At 35.9% G+C, this 21,637-nt stretch overlaps 1 protein-coding gene across 2 annotated transcripts; it reads right to left on the bottom strand.

Moving 5' to 3' along the window:
- Positions 1-3,458: 3,458 nt before the first annotated feature.
- On the bottom strand, positions 3,459-21,259 carry LOC134431485 (mesoderm induction early response protein 3-like). Of its 2 annotated transcripts, none has more exons than XM_063179498.1 (11): positions 21,143-21,259; positions 16,620-16,754; positions 15,027-15,147; positions 12,778-12,863; positions 12,519-12,591; positions 10,239-10,390; positions 9,718-9,799; positions 6,488-6,582; positions 4,356-4,483; positions 4,028-4,173; positions 3,459-3,928 (listed from the first exon to the last, which is right to left on the bottom strand). In XM_063179498.1, exons 1-11 carry the CDS (start codon positions 21,242-21,244, stop codon positions 3,468-3,470), a joined length of 1,581 nt encoding a protein of 526 aa, XP_063035568.1. In that variant the 5' UTR covers positions 21,245-21,259; the 3' UTR covers positions 3,459-3,467. The 2 variants fall into 2 exon arrangements, with proteins under 2 accessions (XP_063035568.1, XP_063035569.1); XM_063179499.1 differs by having other exon boundaries at positions 6,488-6,579.
- Positions 21,260-21,637: the final 378 nt, after the last annotated feature.

Genomic DNA, 21,637 nt, shown 5'->3' with positions numbered 1-21,637 from the left:
AGAACAAAGGGTAATTAACGTATGTGAGACTTCTCCCAACTGCTTATAGAGTGGTAGTGTGCACTTCAGGAGGACCCAGAGTATCTTAAAATGTGTTCAGAGCTATTGCTGTGTATTTCTGGAAAGAAAGTCGCTAACCAAGCTTTTCATATATCTTTATCACAAATAAAGAAAAGTTTCCAGACATTTATTTCTGGAATTGTACACCAGGTATTAAAGTACAACAAATAGAAAATAATGCTAAAAAAAATAAAAATCAGTGTTTATGTACAAATATTAAAACCAATGCAACAATAGCGAATTCCTCTTGAACATCTGATATGAAATTCATGTCCCGATTGTCACGAAATTTGTTGTTATGCACAAGGTACTTTGAATAACTGGAATCTGCTTTATTCAGAGGACTATAACCATACCTTCTGTATTTTACAATTGATAGTATTTTCTTTCTTCCAACGAAAAATAGGAATAAAAAAATAGTAACCTTGTCATTATTTTATAAATTACTGTATTTAGTTTCCCATCTGTAGACAATGTGCTTGTAAGTGCTGGGCAAATAGTGTCCCTGTTGGTCAGTTTATACATTAGTTTACATTCAAAGTTGAAATACTTACCTAAAGACTTTGGTTAAATTAAGTACTATCATTATGTTCTACTTGATCTGAAGTTTTCGTACATTTTTGATCCTCAATTTTAAAAGTTAAAAACAGGAAACAATTACACAATTCATTGACCTAATAGTACACAATTTAGTACTTTGACCATGGCAAGAGGAAAACTAAACCTTTAGAAACCTAACATGAGAAGATGACATATGAGTAACCAAAGTATTGCTAGAATCACAGCACCAAGTTACACTTCTAAATGAATCAGCTATCCCCTTCGGATTCCCTGTACATTAAAAGGATACATTTACCAACACTGCAATTTCCCGTTATGGATTTTTGGTTTGTTTGCATGAAAAACAAGTATAGCAGAAGACAAAGAATTCATCACAGTTTGTTATAAGAATTGTGCTTCACCATCAAACAACCAAGGCAATATAATTTCTTCATATGGTTGCAATTCAGTTGTTTTCATGCTGACTTTCAAAAGACAATTCTTTTAATAAAAAGTAACAAGTTCTCCATTTTAAATGTTTCAACTGAGAGAAAAATAATTAAGTCCAGCTTCTAAATGAAAAATTCAATAAATAGCTCTCTTACATGGATAAAGTTATCGTGGTACAAATTTATGAATGTCACATCAAGCATGCACAAAAATGTTACTATACACACAAGTAGTCAGAAAATATTGAAATAGATATCTAAAAAGATATGAACAATTACATATTTACAAATTCTTGCAAATTATTGCCTCATTTTAACAAGGAATTAAAAGTAAACAATAACAGCTAGCTAGCCAACAAGCTAAATAAGATCAACATTTAAAAATCTATTAGACTAGCTGAAATTAATTTTTCTCCCATAATTTTCTGAATTTTGGTCAAAAGTCTTTATTAAATAACTAAAGTGTCCATTCAACTTGCTGACAACCCAAGTCTTAGACAAGTATTTGTCTACATTAAGAGCCCAGCAATGCATAGATAAATTTAATATATTACAGCATCAGCTAATGAGAATGGGCAGGTTCATTTAAACACAACTGTTATAAACATTCAGTCATCTTTGTGTAATGATTTTTATACAGACCAGCCACTCACTGTAAACCCATAGACCTGAATGTATAACAATGAAGGATTATGATCAGTATTTTACAAAATTACATAAAATATGTTGATTCATAAAGAAAAACAAGGTACACAGTTCAGCAAAAAACACAGCAGCAAGAAGCTGACAACTTGGCCAAAAATGTCAGAATACAACACAGGGCCAAGTCTATCCATTATTTATTGTGTACTTACTAGAATTCCATATTTCAGATGCATAAGATAAGAACTGATTACAAAATTATCTTTACTTTTGGCCACTGTGATAAACTAATTTGTTTTAATATGATAAATGTGCTATTGCATAAATGCTTTACTCTTCATTGCAGTGCTGTAAAGAAAACTCCATACACTGCATCCATAACTCGGGATGTCAATGCAATTCACAGTAAGCATAATAAAAATATCCTCTTCCCTTTCAAATATTAAGGTCACTACTTTCTAATTACTCAGCATAACCTTGAAGCAACTAGTACAAATATCAACAATTCAAGTCTAATCACTTCAATAATCAAAACAAGTTTGTGGCAATTAAATTTGTAATATGATCAATGCAAAGAAAAAGTATGGAGGGAAAGGGGCAATCCTACTGATGTTCTCCCACAAGAATTAGAGCTAACATTTTAATGAAAACTTAATGAATGGCTAAATTGCACTCAATGGTCAAAATAAAAATCTATTGAGTTTAAATAGTTGCTTTTATGGGAGACATTTTTACTCATCCTTTTCTATTTGATCAAAAGTAGTGAAGTGCTATTTTTGAGCTAATGACTTGCTAAACAAATAAATGCAATCCACACTGAAGAAAAACTTTCAAATACATACTTCAAGGTTCTACTACTTCTATATAAACTAGATAGACCCTCAAAACTGTAACACATTGAACCGCAGTGCTCCAAACAATTTGTCTTCTAAAATACAGACTGTTTAGTGGTAAATCCTAAGGTGTGCAGACTGTAGCTTTATACATCAGCTGTCTTAGGAAAGTTAAGTTACACAGATGCATTAAAGTTGTGGACAAAACTAATTTGAATACAATAGCCTAAAATATATCTGTTTAAGCCAGTAAGTTTAAAGTACACAGATACCTCTGGCAGCATAATTACTTCTGTGTAAGGTAGCCACAGCCTATAATTTTGCAATAGCCTCCAAGTGTAGGTCTTCATAATTTATTCATGCTATGTCCCTTGTGCTAGCTTCCACCAAGATGAAATTGCTGGTTTTTTTTAAACTGAAGTGCTCTAGTTTAGTATCACATGAGAGAAGGTTCCATTTAAAAAACATGCTTGTATGTTTGTGCAGTTTATGTTAAAGAAATCCATCCCTGCCTTTATAAGAAAAAAAAAAAATTAAAATAAAATGCTACATTGAGCAGGGATCAGGAACGGTACCTGTAAACACTGTTATTACACTGCATCCATTATGGCAAAAGTAACTTTGACTAAAAAGCCACTCTGATCAGTTCAGAATTTCTGTGCTGGTTTTGAAATGGTGGCCTCTCTCTACAGGCTTTAAAATACATTTGAAGCAGAGCCTAAAGCTGAACCACAGAGTTCTTAGTTCCAAACTCTGCCAAACATTTACACAATTATGGACTGAAAAAAGAAATTACTCTTGGTAAATCAAGATATAGTTCTATACATAAAAAGACATCACTGATGTCAAAGTTCAAACTTCCAGTGAAAGATTAAGCAAACCTGATAGTTCCCATCAAGTTTACTACTACTGCATAAAGTACCCATTCTTTAGTTTTCCACAGTCATTCTGAGTGAAGGGCAGTATGTTGGTGAAGAGTATGGGTATTTATAAAACCATTTGTCTCATTTGCAGATAGACTGCTGAAGTCAGCCACTGAAACAGCCATTTTGGCACTGGCAATATGGTGTGTGTGGTTCTCAAAGTCCACACCAAGGTTATTTACAGAGACATCATTCATGAAAGATTCTGGGACAGCAATTCCCATTTTCAGTCTCTTTGCAGGTCTTTCTGTCTCCTCACTGCACATGTTCCCTGGGTTTAACTCCGAGTGATAAAAGCCAGTCTCAAATAAATTAAAACAATCATTTTCACCACTGCTAGGCAAGTTAAGCAATTCTTCTGTTCCAACAGGCACATGATTAACTACCGGTGCTCGGGGTAAGCTGTCCATAGGAGGGAAGGCATCATCCAGGCAGTTCACAGCCGAAGTGTGACAGACAGTAGCTACAGTGTTTGTCAGTGCTGGAAAACAGATGAACATAAAATGTAAATGAAACAGTTGTTTATATAGTTACAACAAAATGTTTGTGGGTTTCCTTTGGTTTTTTTCCCTTGATTTACCTGTCAACTCATTGGCAGTGACAGAGTTCAGAATGCTTAGCTGTTGATCAGGAATACTTTCTGTTCGAGTATTAGATGTTAAGGCTGAAGAATGCACTGCTCCACCAAGAGCTTCTGCTTCATCTACCAAATGATCCATGTAGTCCCTTTAAGAATATGGCATTCATAATAGGTTATTTAACAGGAAAACAAGGCCTAAAAATGAAGATGGATTTATTCTCAGTTGTCATAGCCACTGCAGCTTTACACTGCAATGATGGGAAGAAAAACTTATCTTTTACATTTACAATTTGCAACAGAAAACATATTCCAGGGACATTTTACTTACGTAACTCCAGGATGATGGTTATACCTCTTCTTTCCAAATCTTGTCTGCTGAGCAAAGTAATCATAACGTTCTGACTTTTTCCACATGTAATAGAAAGCCACACACTCAGCAACTGTTCTGGTTCTTACCTAAAAGAAGGCAAGAAGAATTGACAAGATAAATGCAAAGCATTATGTTTTGTCATCTCCCCAGTCCCTATATTCCTGCAATATTGTCCCTTTTACTGTTCTAGTATCTGTAACAAACAAATTCAATCAGATGACCTGAAAAAGAGATCTAGAGTTTTAAATTTCTTTATAGAGAGGGTGGTCAAAGACTGGAATGGGCTTCCTAGAGAGGTGGTCAATGCCTCAGCATGTCATTGTTTAAGAGGCATTTGGACAATTCCCTTAGAAACATGCTGGAACTTTTGGCAAGCCATGAAGCGGTCAAGCAGTTGGACTAGATGATCGTTGTAGGTCCCATCCAACTGAAACAGTATATTCTATTCTAAATAATTACTACATCTGTTCTATTGTATGCATTATTGTTGTTTAGGTTTGGTTTTTTAAACTAGACTGAAACTGTATCTACATCTGAAGCATTAAAATTCATAACTTACATAGCAATTTTTTAAACTATGGGACAGACTCTGTTAAGAAGTAAAACACTAAGCAACTGAATGACCCAACAAAAGTGAAGCAGAAAAGACATTGGGTATTTGGAAAATTCTGGTCCATAGTGATAGACCAACTTATTTGCTTCGTAGCACTTTGGAAATAAATATTTTAAAATTATTTATTTGTATCGCTGGTGAATTACTGTTTACGGGTAAGGTCCATTTAAAAATTGAACCCCCCAAATATTTAGCATTGGACAGGTTAAGCTAAGTGTTGAACAGGATTAACTGACTGTTGTTGAACAGCAACCAGAACCCTATAAAGTTTACCTGAAATACAACAAAAGCACCAGTCTCCTAAAGAAAAGACTTGTGGTTTAACCCCCACCAGCAACTAAGCACTGCAGAGCTGCTTGCTCACTTCCCCCGTCCAGTGGGATGGGGGGGGAAGAATTAGAAGGGCAAAAGCGAGAAAACTCATGGGTTGAGATAAAGACAGTTTACTAATTAAAAAAAAAAAAATTGCTAAAAAAGAGGAAAATAAAACCCAAGAAAAACAAGCAATGCATAAAAACCCAACTGCTCACCATCAACCAATTGATGCCCAGCCAGTTCTCAAGCCACAGCAGCCCCCACCCACCAATCTTCACCCCCCAGTTTGATTACTAGCAGGATGTCATTTGGTCTGGAACACCCCCCTGTTAGTTGGGGTCAGCTGTCCCAGCTGTGTCCCCTCCCAACTCCTTGTGCACACCCAGCCTCCTCACTGGCAGGATAGTCTGAGGAGAAATGGATAGACTCTACATAAGCTCTGCTGAGCAATAACTAAAACATTAGTGTCTTATCAACACTGCTTCCAGCACAAGTCCAAAGCATAGCCCATACTAGCGACTATAAAAAAAATTAACTCTATCCCAGTCACAACCAGTATGAAACCTCAAGGTGGTATCAAAACATACAGGACATGTACAGAAAATTTGGAAACACACATACTGGTAACTGCACCAAATGGTACATTTACTTAATAAAAAAAAAAAGCCCAATTCCTAATCTTCAGGCACAGAGGAGTTAATCAGAAGCAATTCAGATCAAGATTAGAACTCCTTTGTTGGTCAGAAACCAGAGTACTGATGGATGACTACACTTTCTGAGAACGCAAAGAGCTAAGCCCGTTTCCGTAGAATTACATCTTCTGAGTGACAAAAATAATTAAAGATGTATTTTCCCCTCTCACAGACATGGTATGAAAATAATACACCTCTAGGAGAGGCAGACATTTAATCTAAATTTTAACATAAATGCATATATGGAAGCAATATCAACATGAGTTGATTTCAAAGATAATATGACTCATGTTGCAACACCTACTTTTCTAATGGCATCAAAGGCAAAATCAGCATGGAATCACCAAGTCGGTTTTAATATGTTGGCTCTTATTTCACTCTTTTGCATAGCTTCTGAAAAAGCATTGCTTTTACAAACATTCAGCATCACATAATCTACCAATTCTTCCATTTAACTGTAAAATACTAACCTTGTTTTTCTGTATGAGATGAAAGTCTTTCCCATAAATCAGAAGTGCATGTTCAAAGCTTCTGCATTCTTCTTCTGTCCATGCTGTCATCTCTTCTAGACAATTGCAAAAGTAGCATGATAAACTTATTTTCACTCACTAATCTTTGTGTTGCTAATGCCTGAACATCCAAACACACTCTAAAAAAAATGCAACTGTTTAATTATTTTGACCCATGTTCTTTCCTCTAATGTAAAGATATCCTACCTGAAATCTAGTATTCCTGCTTATAAAGACTCATAAAAGAGTCTAATCTGATTACTGAAGTATTTCACCCTGGAGGGCAAAGGACATTCAAAAGACTTTATTTGTTATTTCTTAGGAAGTTTGTCATAAAAAAAACCCCCAAGATTTGTTAACATCATTATTTTTCTGAATATTCCTTCTTGCATCAGATACAAACAGTGACGGTTGGAACAAAAGAGTGAAGGAACAACCTCTGACTTTTTAAAGGCAGAAGTGAATTTTAGCTTCACAAACAAAACAAAACACACTACAAAGGAATAAAAGCTTTAAAACAAAGTAGCTCAAACTATTTGAGTAGGTCAGTTTTGTCTCAAGTATTGTTGCTTCCCTATCTTGATTATGGCTTTGTGTCTATATATAATAAAGGAGGGATATTTCAGGCATCTTACATTCATAGTAGTGATCTGGTTAGTTGTCCTTTAAAGCCAATGAGGGTGGAGAACAAAAACCAACCAACAATCACATCTCAAAGCATTTCTGGAAGCAGACACTGGAAAAAGACCTTGCTCCTTTCAGATGAAAGTGATAATCATTCCACTACAAGTCCATTAATTTTGTACTCCTTACTACAGAATTCTCAAGCTTCAAAGAGGAGATCCACATGTAAAGTCTCACTGGTATGAAATTATCTTGGGAGATGTAGATTTTCAATGCATATTGAGAATAGCAGTGAACTTCAGTGGGTATAGATAATTGCACAATGATTATTCTAAGAGACAGGCATCAACAGTATTATGATCTTGTACCATTTTTAATGAGGATATAAACCCCATCTGACTTGGGGCCTGGGAGAAGATGAGCACTAGTCCTTAAGACAGAATTTGGGTCTCCGACACAAAATCTCTCATAAAAGAGCTTTCTGAAACACTGCTCTGATAGTCCTTATTGTTCCCTTCACTTTGATCTTCGATACTTAAGCTTTCAGAGTACCTAACTCAGAATTATTTAATTTCCCCTTGGATTCAGGTCTGAGTAAGGAATGTCTGCCAGAATACAAACTTATACCAGGGCTCATAGGCCATTTCTGCTTTATGAAACATGTGTCAAACTACAGGACAAATAACTCTTTGCTAAATTATACACTGATTTTTATTTAAGGGAATAAAAAAGTTAGGGACAAACAAAATTGTTTTCCACTGTAAACTCAAGCAAAACTCTCCACACTCTACCATAAATCTAGATGATTATACAGTAGAACAAAGTATAGGGTTGACATAGCACAATGTTAGCACAGTGATGAAGAGTGGGGCTCACTCATATTATCAGCTATGTTCTGATTCTCGTATAAATGTCATTAGTTTATAATTGACCATTATCTCAAAAAGGTACTGTAATGTGGGGGAGAACTGCCTTATGGGAGCAAAATTGCAACTCCCCCCTTCTCCTTCGTCTGTATCATTCTTAAAATAAAAAAAAAAGGAAAAAAGAAGGAAAGATGTAAAATTTGATCCTGCAACCTTTATACAAATTGCAAACTTCTCTAGCAGACATCTCCATCTGATCAACAGTCAGATTATACCTAATCTGAGTTATATACCTAGTGGGAATTATTGAAAAACATCTGAAAAACAACGCAGTCATTGATCACAGACATCGTGGCCAGCACTGCTTCATGAGAGGAAAGACCTGCTTATCAAATCTGATTTCCTTTTATGACAAGGTTACCCACCTAGTTGATCAAAGGAAGCCACTTGATATAATCTTTTTTTATTCCATCAAGCTTCTGATACTCTCTCCCAAGATCTTTCTAAACAAAATGTCCAGCCCACAGCTGGATAAACACGTAATGCGATGGGTGAGCAACTGGCTCATGGTTGGGCGCAAAGGGTTATAGTGAATGGGGTGTCATCAGACTGGCCACCTGCCACTAATGGGGTTCCACAGGGCTCCATCTTAGGCCCTATGCTCTTCAACACCTTCATTAATGACTTGGACACAGGACTGGAAGGGATGCTAAGTAAGTTTGCAGATGATACAAAACTGTAAGGAGCTGTTGACTCCTTTGAGGGCAGAAAGGCCCTGCAGAGAGACCTTGACCAATTAGAGAACTGGGCAATCACCAACCGTATCAAATTCAACAAGGGCAAGTCCTGGAATGTGCATCTGGGATGGGGCAACCCTGGATGTACGGACAGACTGGGGAATGAAATGCTGGAAAGCAGTGCTGCGGAAAGGGACCTGCAGGTTCTGGTCAATGGCAAGTTGAATATGAGTCAGCAGTGCCCTGGCAGCCAGGAGGATCAACTGTGTCCTGGAGTGCATCAGGCACAGCATTGCCAGCCAGTCAAAGTGAGGTGATTGTCCCAATCTGCTCTGCACTGGGGTGGCCTCACCTCGAGTCCTGGGGACAGTTATGGGCACCACAATATAAGAAAGATATAAAGCTATTAGAGAGTGTCCAAAGGAGATCAACAAAGATGGTGAAGGGCCTTGAGGGAAGCCGTATGAGGAACAGATGAGGTCACTTGGCTTGTTCAGCCTGGAGAAGAGGAGACTGAGGTCAGACCTCATTGCAGTCTACAACTTCTTTGTGAGGGGAAGAGGAGGGGGAGGTAGTGATCTCTTTTCTGGTGACCAGTGACAGAACCCAAGGGAATGGTCTGAAGTTGTATCAGGGGAGGTCTGGGCTGGATATTAGGAAAAGGTTCTTCACCCAGAGGGTGGTCGGGCCCTGGAACAGGCTCCCGAGGGAATGCTCATGGCCCCAAGGCTGCCAGAACTCAAGGAGCATTTGGTTGGATTTTTGGGGTGTCCTGTGTAGGGCCAGGAGTTGGACTTTGATGATCCGTGTGGGTCTCTTCCAATTCAGCATATTTTATGATTCTATAAGTAATCTGTGCTAAAGACATCATGGAAAGGGATGTGCTTATTAATCTGAATCTTACTCATGTGTTTTCTACTCCCTCAAAAGACATATTTCTTAAAAAGCAGATACTCTCTCTTACCCTGAGATGCCTTTCCATTTGAGCAGTATCTCTCAGTTGCCTCTTTAACATTATGGCTACTTTTGAGTAGTTCATATAGTGCCTATAAAATAGAAGTAGTCTTTAGAAAGAGTTAAAGTTTCCAAATATCCTATATAAATTTCTGAAACAAGCCTTTCAGTGAAAATATCTAATGTAAAAAGAGGTTATATCTTTATACAGGATGAAAATGTTCAAATAATCAAAAGCAACACCATCCAAATATTAAGGCAAGGTTTAATTAAGGAAATGTAAACTATTATATGCAATAATTAGAAAAAAGCAGGATTTGTCAACATCATGCCAATTTGAAACATAATAGATCACACTGTCAACATTCAAATACTCAATTTTAAGCACATGTTTAAAACTACAAATAACATCCTGACCCCAGTAGCATCCAATTAAAAAAAATATTGCTGCCTTTATAATACAAGGCAGAGAAAGAGAACACATTATTTACAAAGCAATGTGCCACAAATGGAACAGGATATAAAATATACTTGTTCATTGTCACGTGTATGTAGTCCTTCAGGAATTCTGCCAATCATATTTTCATTTCCTGCTCTTAAGGAGGTTTCAAAAAGGTATTCTTTAACTTTATTTTCTGAGATCACATCAGGTTTCCAAAGTAAATGGTCTTCATTTTCATAGGCTGTTAAAACAGAATTAATTTATGGCAAGTGTGACACTTTTAAGGCTAGAACATAAAAGGCTATTTCACAAAGAACAGGAATACAGAAGTAATAAAATCAAGCACTGTCATGCCACTTTCAAATTGCAGCTCATTTTTTCCCCAAAAAGCCTTAGTTTAGAGAGAGACTGCAGTGTGGTATGGTGAAGAGATTCAGATTCCATGAGGATGAGATAAGGGACTGGCTCTTGAGAAAGAATCTCTACAGAGGACCACGTTGTTGACAGGTAGATGATTCAAGTCAAAATATGCATATATATTAATCTTAATATAAAAAAAACCTAGCAAAACCACTCTGTTTTATTCAGATGTTTACAACAAATAAGCTATAGTTTACAATAAAAGGTGTACTTTAAAATTTCAAATACTGCATATAAAATAAAAAAAGAGGTGGCAGCTAACTGGTCATTTTCAACTAAAATTTGCTAAAACTTACTTAGCAGAATGGAAATCTAGGTCTAAATGTGGTAATTTCTTTTAGCATTCACTAACAACTGAATGTTGTTATCAACTATTTTACAAGCAATCAGGATGTATAGTCCTCCTTCATAGTATACTGAAATCATATGTGCACCTCTTAAGTAGCTTATTTGAAATATATTGGAAATATTCAAGAGTTGGCCTGAACCCTTGTCTATGCACACACACATTTAAACTCTAGATTAAACTAAATCCTTTACTCTGATCAATAGATGTGTTTACACATAATGCTTTATGTACTCTCTTGGCAATATAAATTAGAGTTATTAAATTCTAACACACCCAAGTATAATGGCAGTTCCACTAGAAGAGATGAAGAAGATTCTCAAATGTCTCATATAACTGCAGGAAAGAATATTAAGCTAAGATGAAGAATAAAATTGCATCTCTTCCTAAAGTTCTGTTATGACTTAAGAACACTGAAAGTTTTCAAACAGACATATTACAAGTGTAAGGTTTATAGAAGAGCAGAATTGCTTTCTAGCACAATTTCAGTACCTGGGACTTCACAGCAGAAATATAAGCCCCTGTTTGCCATCACAAGCTCTTCAGGAAGTACAAAAGAGGCTTCTACAGAATCTTCCACCCTCTCCAAGCATTGCTGAGCTCAGCTTCAATCTCTATTATCAACCAAGACAACCCAACACTTTTCTCTGGAATCCATACCTGATATTCTCAAGAGGAACTCCTCAGGCTCTCCCATCTGGGAGACCTCTTTGCTCCTGGCTATGCCACTGAACAATACTCTCTCTGGTTCTCTCTTGCACCAGCTTGTTCCAGAGAAAGTTGTCAGATTAATGCATTCCTGATCATTCTCTGGTATTGGCCCTTCTCTAGTTCTTGACCAAGGAGAAGTCAAGATGTGTAAATAGTAAAAGGATTACTCAGATAAAACTGGTTTTCACTCTTCTGTTTCTTACAACCAGTAAGCATCATGCCCAAATCATAGAAAATAGAAAACTTCCATAGATTTCTTAAGCAACACAAGAGATGTTAATTTGCTAATGCTTCCAGCCAGTGAAGGTTTCTAAAGGTACCATATAAAACTCTACTAAATAAAGTTATTTCTTCTACTTTGGCACAATTTCAGTTTTTAACCTAAATTTACACAGCAATAACATCATACTTAAAACATATTTTTTTTTAAAGACAAGGTATATTGAGATCTACATCTTCTACTCATGCTATGGAAAATTCAAATAGTTCATTGTTTTGTTTTTCATAACCATTTTGTAACCCACAGTGCTGTACTTGCTAAAAAAGAAGCAAAGAAAAATATTGAAGATCTTCAATGGAAACTTACATGTTCATAGCCCAGTTATGATATCCTGATGAAAATATTTACTTCTTGACCCAGTTTGTTGCCTCCTAATATTGCTAGATACTTCAGAATTAACACTGTAACCCACCCTCCTATGTCTTCTCAAAGTTGTAGAGTCACACTTTTAAGATATAATTATGTGGTTGTATTACTTCAGTTGACTAGGGGTTTTCTGGTTGGTTGGTTTGGTTTTTTTAACTAAGTCATTGAATTTATCTTATAAATTTCAATAACATTTTCCCATCAGCTGCTATGTATAAATATAAGTACTAAAACAGAATAACTTACCCTTTTCATTATTACTGTATCTGCCGAGGTAAGGTGGAATTTCAGCCTGATACTGTAAACCAACCTTTATTTCCTGAAGATGCAACAAAAATCATAAGGGTATTAATATTCTGTGCATGGAAGCATTACAAAGTCCATTAACATGGGATTTTGCAGATAATTTCAGAATTAAGGTACTATGTTAGATATGTACTATAAATTTTAATGCATTTTTTAAAGTTTTCTTAACTATTTCTTTTTCTTAAGATATAGTTATTACCTTTCTCAAATCTTCAGATGAATTACCATTGTCTGCCTCTATGTCTTCACCATCTGATTCCTTATCTCCATCACATGTAGTGTTTGCTTCAGACACAGATAAATTGGCTTTAGCTAGGAAGAATTTTCAGTTCAAACACAGATATTCTTTACTTTTTAAAGGAGCCCTGCTTTTATTCTGGAAGACACTCATCACCAGTCTGTTGCTCTACATTTCTATCAAACTAGAATGAAGTCAGAAAGCATTGGTGCTTGCATATTGCAGAACTGAAACCTTTACCATTATTGCAACCAAGACAATATTTCTAACAGTCAAAAGGAAATTAGATCATTTTTCTTCATTGATTTTCTTCAATAAATGCTTACACCTTATAGAAAAGGTATGAGAAAAACAGTAAACTTCCAGGGCTATAACTTAACCATGGGTTAATCACAAAGAAAGTTGAAGGTAAGTCTATTACCTACTGAAGCCTTTCATCTGAAGTTTTAATTGACATTCAAAACATTCCATTTAAACAAGGCTACCTCAGCAAGGACTAAAGATATAGTACATATACTGGAAGCAGATTAAGCAAAAGAGAACAAAAGACTGCTTACTCCTCTGAAATATTTTTTTCCTTAGGAGGAAATACAGCAGAGCACTCCAAGTAATTCAAATACAGTACTCCACAGAATAACTCATATTTTAGAATTTGGAACTCTGTGGTTCTGGGTTCTGAAGTAATTATATATTTTTTTTTATTTTATCCCCAGCAGAATGGAATCTATAGTTCTGATAAGAGCTATTACATATTCTCAACTTTCAGTAATAACATATTCATAAATAGGGTTTTAATTTTAGCTTCATCACAACTAAATAGAATCATCAACATCAAAGACAATATCCAAGATGATAGACTGAGGCTCCTCTTCTGTAGTCGTTACTAGAATCACCAGTCTCTCTCTTTTTGCTGTTAGAAAGAGGCAAGAAGCTAACATGAATGCATGAAACAGCAATATGCCTGGATAATAATATGCAATTACTTTTTCCAATGAATCCAAATTTAAGAAAATGGCCTGTGTTAAACATGTTTATCTTAAAATTGAATGTTATTTTAAGATAAATGGACAGGGATGAGAAAAAAAAAAAGAGGGAACTGTCAACAGCACAGAAAACTGACATTCCCCTCGCTGACATGGTGGATATTTGATGCTAAAATGCCCAATCAAAAGTTCTAATAGAGAAACAGCAACATTCTGATAGAAAAACCACAATAGTTGAAAGCAAAGATGACTGTTTCTTAATCCTGAGTAAAATGAAGAGGCTAATAATTCTTTCCATAAAGTTGCCACACTTTCAGTGTCATAATCATTAACAGTTCACAAGCAATGCTTAAGTGCCAGCAAGATTGGGGTTTGCTTAAAAAATTATAATGCCCTTTTTTAAAGTTTTTTATATCTCTCTCAAAAATGCCTTACATTACACAATCAGCAGCATGCAAAGGGCTACAATTGCTGATGATTGAGACAGCACGTGCCCTTTATCATCCCCTTTCTCTAGAGGGATGAAGTTCCCTGGGAAAATGTCAAAATACTTGCCAAATTAAAATTGTGATAAAAATCCTCCACACTGTCTATTGCAGTTCATTTGTTCACTGGTGTACTCGAGTTGGAGCAATGAGGAATATCTTGTCAAGGTTGGATAATTGAAGCAATGGTTCTTGGATCTTTCCCATGATAGTTCCATGGGTAGGGAAATTTTGGTGGTCATGGGTTCATAGGCCCCATCCCATATAAAAACACGGGCTCATGAACTCCTATGGAAAATCATTGAATATGTGAAGGGAAATAATCACAAAGAAACCAAATTCCAGTTCACATCCATAGGCTGAATAGAGGAGTCACTGGCTTAAAAGTAGCAGCAAAAATTTTAGTAGAGAAACACTAATTTAAAAGAACAGGTTACATATTATTGCCATTCACCAATGCACAGAAAATTACCAAGAGTGTTCCTTGACACACATTAGCTATTACTTATGAAAAGCTACTGAAGTTTTAGAAAAATTGTGCTTGTGCTTTGAGCACCATATTAAATATAGGTCTTTTAGGTAATCAATAATACCAACCAAAGACAATATTCATGTACAACATCCTGCAAAGCACTGTTTCTCAATCTCACTCTGCAATTCTGATATTTTAAACTAGAAAGCTATATAGTTTATAATATATGGTAAGACTTTTTGAGTTCTATTATAAAATTAGGTTTCCTACATCTTAATGGCCGAGGAAAGAAGTCAGTAGCCTCATGTGAAGTAACTGATGGCGTCAAGTCATCAGCAGAGGACTGCGTTTCTTCATCATCACCTGACAAGAGGTCTTTAGCTATTTCCTCCTGTATCATTAAAATAAAAAAAAAACAAAACTTCAGACAGACTATTAAATATAAACTGGTGAGCATTTAGATTCAGCAAATTGTAAGTCTCATTCATTAAAATGAATTATTTTACCATAAGCAATTTTAGTAGACTGTTAACTATTAAAAAGCTAATCCACTCCTAATTCTCAAAACAAATATAACCATTCATTTCAGAGTTGAACACGGAGGTTTATTTCCCCCTAGTCTTCTATTAAAATAAATGCACAAGTAGTAACCCCTGCATGCATCAAATCTCAGATGCTCATCCAACTGCTTTAAAATAAAAAAGTGAGTGGAAACATTTTAAATTCTGTCATTCTTTACATCAGATACCCTTAAATTCGGGGGGAGGGGGGGGGGGGGGGTCTAATGGGTGAACAAACAAAAACCAAAAGCCAGGCACTTTCATAGATTTTTTCTGAGAAGAATTACAGATAACTGACAAAAGATAATAAAGTGGGGGGGCGGGGGGCAAGAACATGCCTCCTCCACTACCAGACATGCTTGAGCCCCTCTATAGTGATTAGGGAGGCAAAGAACTGTATTAGACAAGAAGCCAAGTACATTTCTGTAGCCTCAACACAATGGTGACTCCTAATGAGAATCAGATGTGCAAAGCCATCATTATACTATACTTTCTGTGGAGTTCATAATTTCATCATACATATGGAAATTAAAAAAAAAAGACATGTACTTACTACCTACAGATTTTATAATACAAACTACTAGTTGCATGCCTTATAGCCAACAATCAGATTCATCTCAGAATTCAAAGTTAGCCTGTGAATCATAAAAACTGTAGTTTTGTGTTTCTATATTCAACAATGCGATACATATAGTAATTGCACAGAAAACAATCTCTCTCACCCCCCAAATATGAGATTTTTTATAAATTATATGCATTTGAAACATTCCAAAGCACCCAGTAGTGCACTTTTCAAGTAATCCACAAATGTTTGATACATGACATGTATGTTTGAAGCCACAATTATTATTTCTGGACATTGCATACATTAAAATAAAATACAGAAATTGTCAGAAAAAAATCCCACTTCTATAAAATAAAAAAAAATCTATTTAAAGTTATTTGAATGTGTTTTAGAAGAACCACTACCTTATTCATTTCTCAATTGTAATAATATAATGCCACTAAAGTTGCTATGCATTTGTGTGATAATTATAATTAAATCCAGATCCTAAATATCTTTGAAAAAGAATTAAAAGTACAATCACAAAATCATTTAGGTTGGAAAAGACCTTTAAGGTCATTGAGTCCAACCATAAACCTAACACTGTCAAGTCCACCACTAGTACAGTAACTCTTAATTACATGTTGAAATTGACAAAGATATGTATTTCATAACATCAAGAGACAGTGAAATATAAGTTAAGGTCACACGGATTTCTACTTTTAAACTGTAATACAGGGGAAAACAGTTCTTACTTACTTTATCTAGAGTCATATCTGGAAGCTCATCTGCAAGTTCACTTGGAGAGCTATCCACACTGGAACCAGCCATAACTGGAATTGTGGGTTCATAGCCATAAAATGCCAGCAAATCTTCCAACGGCATGTTTCCTTCCTAATACAAGATTTACAAACATTTCAACATATTGCCAAATACTTGTAAACAGTTCAGGCCTAAAAGGATAAGACATATTTTGAAAAACAAAAGTAAAAAACAAACAAGAAAAATTTAATTGAAAGCAGGAATCTTGATTAAAAATCTAAAATATTTTCAGGCATGAGACTGAAATAATTCATAACTGTGTCTCTTGGCATATAATGAAGTCACATTAAACTATTGAAGAAAACCATTTAGTGGATGAAACTAAAGAGCAATTATTAAAAATTTGCTCCTTATCTGATTCACACTGTAGAACATGATTTGCCTATATTTCTTCAAGACAGAAGATAGACTAGGAACATTAACAATGTCCTTACAAGAAATGCAGAAAAACCTGAAAACTTTAGTCCTACATAGTTACAGCTGCAAAGTGTCCAAAACACCACAGAAATAAACCAATGTAGCAATCTTTTATCCCTCCTTTCCATCTTCTGCACAATACATTTTATAATTACTGTAGAGAAGGTGGTGTAGTTTAACCCCAAGCAGTAACTAAGTACCACACAGCTACTCACTCACTCCTCCCCAGTGTGGAGATGAGAAATGAAATGGTAAAAGTGAGAAAGAAACTCATGAGTTGAGATAGACAGTCTAATCTTTAAAAATAAACTTTTTTTTTTAATGCAAGGAAAATAGAAGAAAAAAGAACCACAACAAGACAAAGAAAGAGGTATATAAAACCCAAGAAAGATAAATAATCCAAATGAAAACAATTGCTTACCACCAACCGATGCCCAGCTAATCCCCGAGCAGTAGCTTCCCACCACCATTCAGCCACTTGGTTTGTTTGATCATGGCATACATTTAACATTCATGGATAACCTCTGCAGTGGCATTAAGTCAAGTCGACCTCTCAATCATGAGCCCATTTGTATGCTACATCCCTTCCTATATATCCTGATGTGCCATGGGCCCATCAAGCTATAAATAGGTCACCCTTCTGTTCCCAGTCCAGATCCACCTGAGTCACTTCAATCCCAGCAGCCTGATCCACCTGCTTATTGTTTCAATGTTCTTCAGTGGCCTGACTCTTGAGTACATGAGCATCTACGTGACATACCTTCACAACCAGGTTCTCTGCCCAAGCAGCAATATCTTGCCACAATGCAGCAGCCCAGATGGGTTTACCTCTGCACTGCCAGTTATCCTGCTTCCATCGTTGCAACCACCCCCACAGGACATTTACCACCATCCCTGAGTCAGTGCAGAGATAAAAGTATTGGCCATTTTTCTTGTTCAGCAATATTTGTAGCCAGCTGGATGGCTTTCACCTCTGCAAACTGACTCAATTCACCTTCTCCTTCGGCAGTTTCCACAACTTGTCATGTAGGACTCCACATGGCAGCTTTCCAACTTTGATGTTTTCCTACAACATGACAGGATCCATCTGTAAACAGGGCATATTGCTTTTTATTTTCTGGTAGTTTATTATATAGTGGAGACTCTTGAGCCCGAGTCACCTCCTTTGGCAACACTGAAGTTCTGACCAGTTCACAATCACTTTTAGAATTCCTGGGCAGTTGGGGTTTCTCATTCAAACCCACTGTATGATCAGTGCAACCCACTTACTCCACGTAGCATCAGTTGCATGATGTGTAAAGGGGACCCTGCCTTTGAACATCCAGCCCAACACAGGAAATTGAGGTGCCAAAAGGAGCTGTGCATCAGTACCAACTACTTCTGAAGCTGCTTGAACTCCTTCATATACTGCTAATATTTCTTTTTGAGGCTGCCTCTTCTGATTTGCTCTCCTGCTCCCTGTTAGGAGAAGCTTCATCTCTTACTAAACAAGTTGACTTCTGCTTCCATTGTTTCTGCCTCTTTGGAATAGCCAGGGCATCTTTTTCTTTCCCCCCATATATTCTATCACTTCATCAGGATTCCGCACTTCTTCAGGAGTGAAGTTTCAGACCATTGGAGGTGTAAACCTTTCTAGACACCTGTTCATATTCTCCCATATACATGCCTTGCCACTCATAACCACACTGCTAAAGGTCCTGGGTCATATTCCTAAATAGCTTGTTAACCTCATGAAAAGCTGAAGTAATATTCCTAAGAAATACAAATAGAAGCATTTAGACTACTCAAGGATGTTCAAGATACTAAAGAGTTATTGTAACAAGGGAGAAAACATGACAAAAGGTGGTGGTGAAGGTGCCATTCTGTATTACCTACACAAAAAAAAATCTCTCAGAGGAAGAAGTATAATTGTTGTCTCCATGAGATGGTACCTGAAGTACATTAATCTTTAGTACAGAGCCCAAATACCAGATTAAGCTCAAGGCCAGTATTTTAATAATAAATCTTGCAGGCAAAACATCACTAAGCACTACAGAGCAGTAGCAAACTGCAAAATCCAACACCAATCTTGAACACGTACAGCAAAAAAAGAGAGGATGGCATAGACCAGACAAGCTAATGTCAAGAACAGAAAAATCAATATAATGACCAGCAAATGTTAACAGATGTCAATTCTTCCTAATGTTATGGTCAAATCTGTTAACTCAAACCATTTGTGCCCTGTTATGTCTTAACCCTGGATGGCAACCAAACACTACAGAGCCGCTCCCTCCCTCCCCCATGGGATGGGGGGGAAGAGAATTGGATAAGTGAAAAAGAAACTTGTGTGTTAAAATAAAGACAGTTTAATGTTTAATAAGACATAATATTTTTTTTAATTGCAAGGAAAAGAAAAAATAAAAAGAGGGGGGAAATAAAACCCAAGAAACACAAGTTATCCAAATGAAAACAATTGCTCACCATGAACTGACCAATGCCCAGCCAGTCCCTGAGCAGCAGGGCAGTGTGAGAAACAGAAAAGGCCTTGGCTCTGTGTAAGCTTTGTTCCGCAATAACTACATCAGTGTGTTATCAACACTGTTTAAGCACAAATCCAAAGCATAGCCCCATACTAATTACTAGCAAGAAAATTAACTCTCCCAGACAAGACCAGTACAGAAAGTAATAGGAGAAAACCAGCTAATGATACAGAAGCAAAAATCAAGAGAAAGGCTTAGTTTATAACTTCTTTTTTCCAACAGCTTTTGATCAAACTATTTGACTAAATATCATCATACTTGCATCCTAACACATTTAATAAAACAAACTGTGGAAATTTTCTTTAGTTACCTGATTCAAGTTAACAAATAATTAGGAATATTTTCCAATAATTTATACCTTCAAAAGTTATATTACCTTAAAAATTTTCTTGTTGAACTTATACATGATTAAGCTACTTGTTTTCTTTAATCAACTAAGGTCTTAGTCCTGCAAAGATTTTTCACAATGGGTAAATGCAAATTCATGTACAAGTCTTTCCAGGATTGGGACATAAAGTACTAAAGTATTTAAGATGAGTGGCTCTCAGTTCTTTTTCCTTATTTTATAGAAGCAATAAGATAATTTTGTGGAGTACCAACTCCATTTCAACCACCGGACTTGCAAGCTGCTTTGCTATTATAATTGCAAGTTCATAATCAGCAAAAATATAACTGTAAAAGGTAGCAAGGCAAAACCAAAACAAACAAAACCCCCAGAAGTTAAGAAAATTTGTTTTTAAATGGACTACAAAAGCACAGCCTCCTATTTAATGCTAAAAATTACACTGGAAGTCTGTTGATCAAAATCTGCAGTTATGCTGAGTGGTCTAAGTGGGTCACTGAATGGTAATGCAAGCAGCATCAGTTTCTGGCTATTTAGCATTCAGCAGGCATTTAAAATGGGTGATGCACTGACACAGATGAACAAAAGGTAGAAACAGAAAAAACATGTAATTAAAGAATGTAAAAAGGAATAGGAAAAGCCAAGGAGCACACTGGTTATTTTGTACACCCAGCAAATACCAAACTGATGAAACTGAGATACAGAACTACAATTTATGTAGCAAATGAATGTGAAAAATGTGTAAAACGGGACTGCGCTTCCAGATTGGAAAACCAAAATCTGACCAACAGAATGAAACACAGCTAGCTGTCACTTAATGTACAATTGAAATTTATTTCCAACTTATAAAACTTAGAAGTGACAAGTGATATTAGATAATAAGACTTTAAAATCTGCTTCAGTAATTTCTTTTCCGAAGTGAAAAAGTTATTAAATGAAAAAGACCAATCTGAACTTAACACTAATAACTTTGAGAAGCTAATGTCAGCCTTTTTGTGAAGAAGCACTGCTACGTCCTAACCAAACCTGATATTTTTTTTCTTTAAAAGTAAAAAACAACTCCAAAGGTACTTTGCAGAAAATTGTATTATGCTATACATACTAAAGAACAGGTGGAGTGTTGTCTTCACTAAAAAGCTACAACATATATGGACATTTAGGAGAGAGCAAGTCACTCTTACCTTTTCTAAATCTTCAATTTCAGAGCTGAAATTTTTGTTTTCTTCCATCATTTCCTCCTCTTCATCAAGAGTTTGTTCATCATCATAATCATGTACCAGCATTTCAGCAGAAGGGTCAAAGTCATGATCCTCAGAGGATAAAGAGCCAACTATCAAAAAACCCTAATTTGAGTAATTTTTTTTCTATACCAACATATGAAATTACAACACAGAAAAAAATAAGGTTGCATGAGTCTTTACATACATAGTTAGAACTCTCAATGGAATAAATGGAAAAAATTGTTAACTACCTGACAAATTCAACTATTTTAGCTGGCCTTCCCTTTTTGTATTGTAATAGGTGCAGTTTTCTCTCTTGCAGTATAGAGTACTTGGGAAAAGTATCTAAACTACTGAAACAGAGTTTCAGAAAGTACAATAACAAATTAATATTTTACTGAATAAAAGTTTGTTTTAAAGATCCTGGAAATCATCATTAAAGTATAATATCCACAT

Source organism: Melospiza melodia, chromosome W, assembly GCF_035770615.1.
Source record: "Melospiza melodia melodia isolate bMelMel2 chromosome W, bMelMel2.pri, whole genome shotgun sequence".
NCBI classification, from domain to species: Eukaryota; Metazoa; Chordata; class Aves; order Passeriformes; family Passerellidae; genus Melospiza; species Melospiza melodia.
Note: the sequence above shows the minus strand (reverse complement) of the source record. Positions and strands in the feature narration are given on the sequence as shown.

What these genes read in the sequence shown, in the direction of transcription:
- LOC134431485 (XM_063179498.1), bottom strand. Translation starts at nt 21,244, where the DNA reads ATGCTGGTACATGATTATGATGATGAACAAACTCTTGATGAAGAGGAG. An exon ending in CAGATATGACTCTAGATAAA is followed by an intron (nt 15,148 to 16,619) that starts GTAAGTAAGAAC and finishes TTAATGATACAG; the next exon opens with GAGGAAATAGCTAAAGACCT. An exon ending in ATCTCATACAGAAAAACAAG is followed by an intron (nt 4,484 to 6,487) that starts GTTAGTATTTTA and finishes GCCTTCTTTTAG; the next exon opens with GTAAGAACCAGAACAGTTGC.